Genomic DNA, 1,195 nt, shown 5'->3' with positions numbered 1-1,195 from the left:
TTCTAGCAGCTACGCTTTCAGCGCACCCACCTCCACTGCTAATTTGGTCACCAAGATAGCGGAAGCTATCAACCATTTCTAGTTTTTCTCCCTGGAATGTGGCAGAAGTTATTTTCTGCACATTTCCAGTATTTATAGCTCCAGAACATCTGCTGCAAACAAAAACTAACTTCCTAGTTAACCTTCCTTTGATATTGCTGCACCTCTTATGTGTCCATAGCTTGCACTGCGTGCATCTTATAGAGTTACTTCCCACTCCTTTTCTACAGATCGAGCAGGGCCATCTACCTGAAGGGGTTTGTGTTTTGTCTGCCTTATACATACATATATACATACATAAATGCATACATGCATACATACATATATTCACACCCATACATATATATACACACATACATATATACATACAACCATACACACAACACATGCACACACACATGCACACACACACACACACACTCATACATACATACATACATATATTCTACAGAATGCGTTCCAGTCAGAGTGCTGAATTTGGTATAAACTACCCAACTCATGACTATGATTTCTCAAACTGAAACTTACGAAAAAAGAATCATAAAATATTTGTGTACTCACCACAGACAGAGACTTGAGGTGTTCTCTTAGTGATCCTATAATTCCAAACAGTGATATCACAAATGTAATACCTGCAAGAACAAATAGTATTTTGTTCAGATGCCAATATCGTTCCAATGGATATTGCTTGGCAGTTGTCAGTGAATTATGAATTGCATAACCAGTAAATCCACATGTGATAATCTGAAATTAAAAAATGGAAAATTTAAGAATGATACAATGCAGGGTGGATCATGAAAAAATAGGCCAGGTTCTGTAGCATATTGTAAATACAGAAATAAATTTACACGCATGATAAACCTCTCGGCCTTTCATTTACAGGTGTCATTGCATTATTTCGACCTTTTATAACAGCTGAACAAAGAAGGTACACAAGTTGACTGTTTGCTTTGTCATCCTCACCACATTAGTTGATTGTGAGATTGCACTGATTGAATACCTCCAGCCTTTTCTGCAAGAATATGTACTCAATAGTGGAAAGAGTAGAAATTGTAGAAGTATATATGAGAATGGGTTCTGTTAAGCAAAACTCATGAAATTTTTGAAGTCAAGTTTCCAGGTAAAAGCTTACAAGCAAAGAGAATGACACAAATGT

At 36.7% G+C, this 1,195-nt stretch overlaps 1 protein-coding gene across 2 annotated transcripts in view; it reads right to left on the bottom strand.

Annotated features, from left to right (window-relative positions):
- LOC106874493 (tetraspanin-5) overlaps positions 1–1,195 on the bottom strand; it is a 29,301-nt gene that overhangs the window by 15,228 nt on the left and 12,878 nt on the right. For both annotated transcript variants that reach the window (XM_014922239.2, XM_014922238.2), the window contains exon 2: positions 601–783. In XM_014922239.2, the coding sequence (XP_014777725.1) occupies positions 601–783 (183 nt within the window). The remainder of the gene's footprint in view (positions 1–600; positions 784–1,195) is intronic.

Source organism: Octopus bimaculoides, chromosome 22 (assembly GCF_001194135.2).
Source record: "Octopus bimaculoides isolate UCB-OBI-ISO-001 chromosome 22, ASM119413v2, whole genome shotgun sequence".
Classification (NCBI taxonomy): Eukaryota; Metazoa; Mollusca; class Cephalopoda; order Octopoda; family Octopodidae; genus Octopus; species Octopus bimaculoides.
The sequence above is the reverse complement of the archived record's forward strand: the minus strand, read 5'-3'. Positions and strand labels throughout refer to the sequence as shown.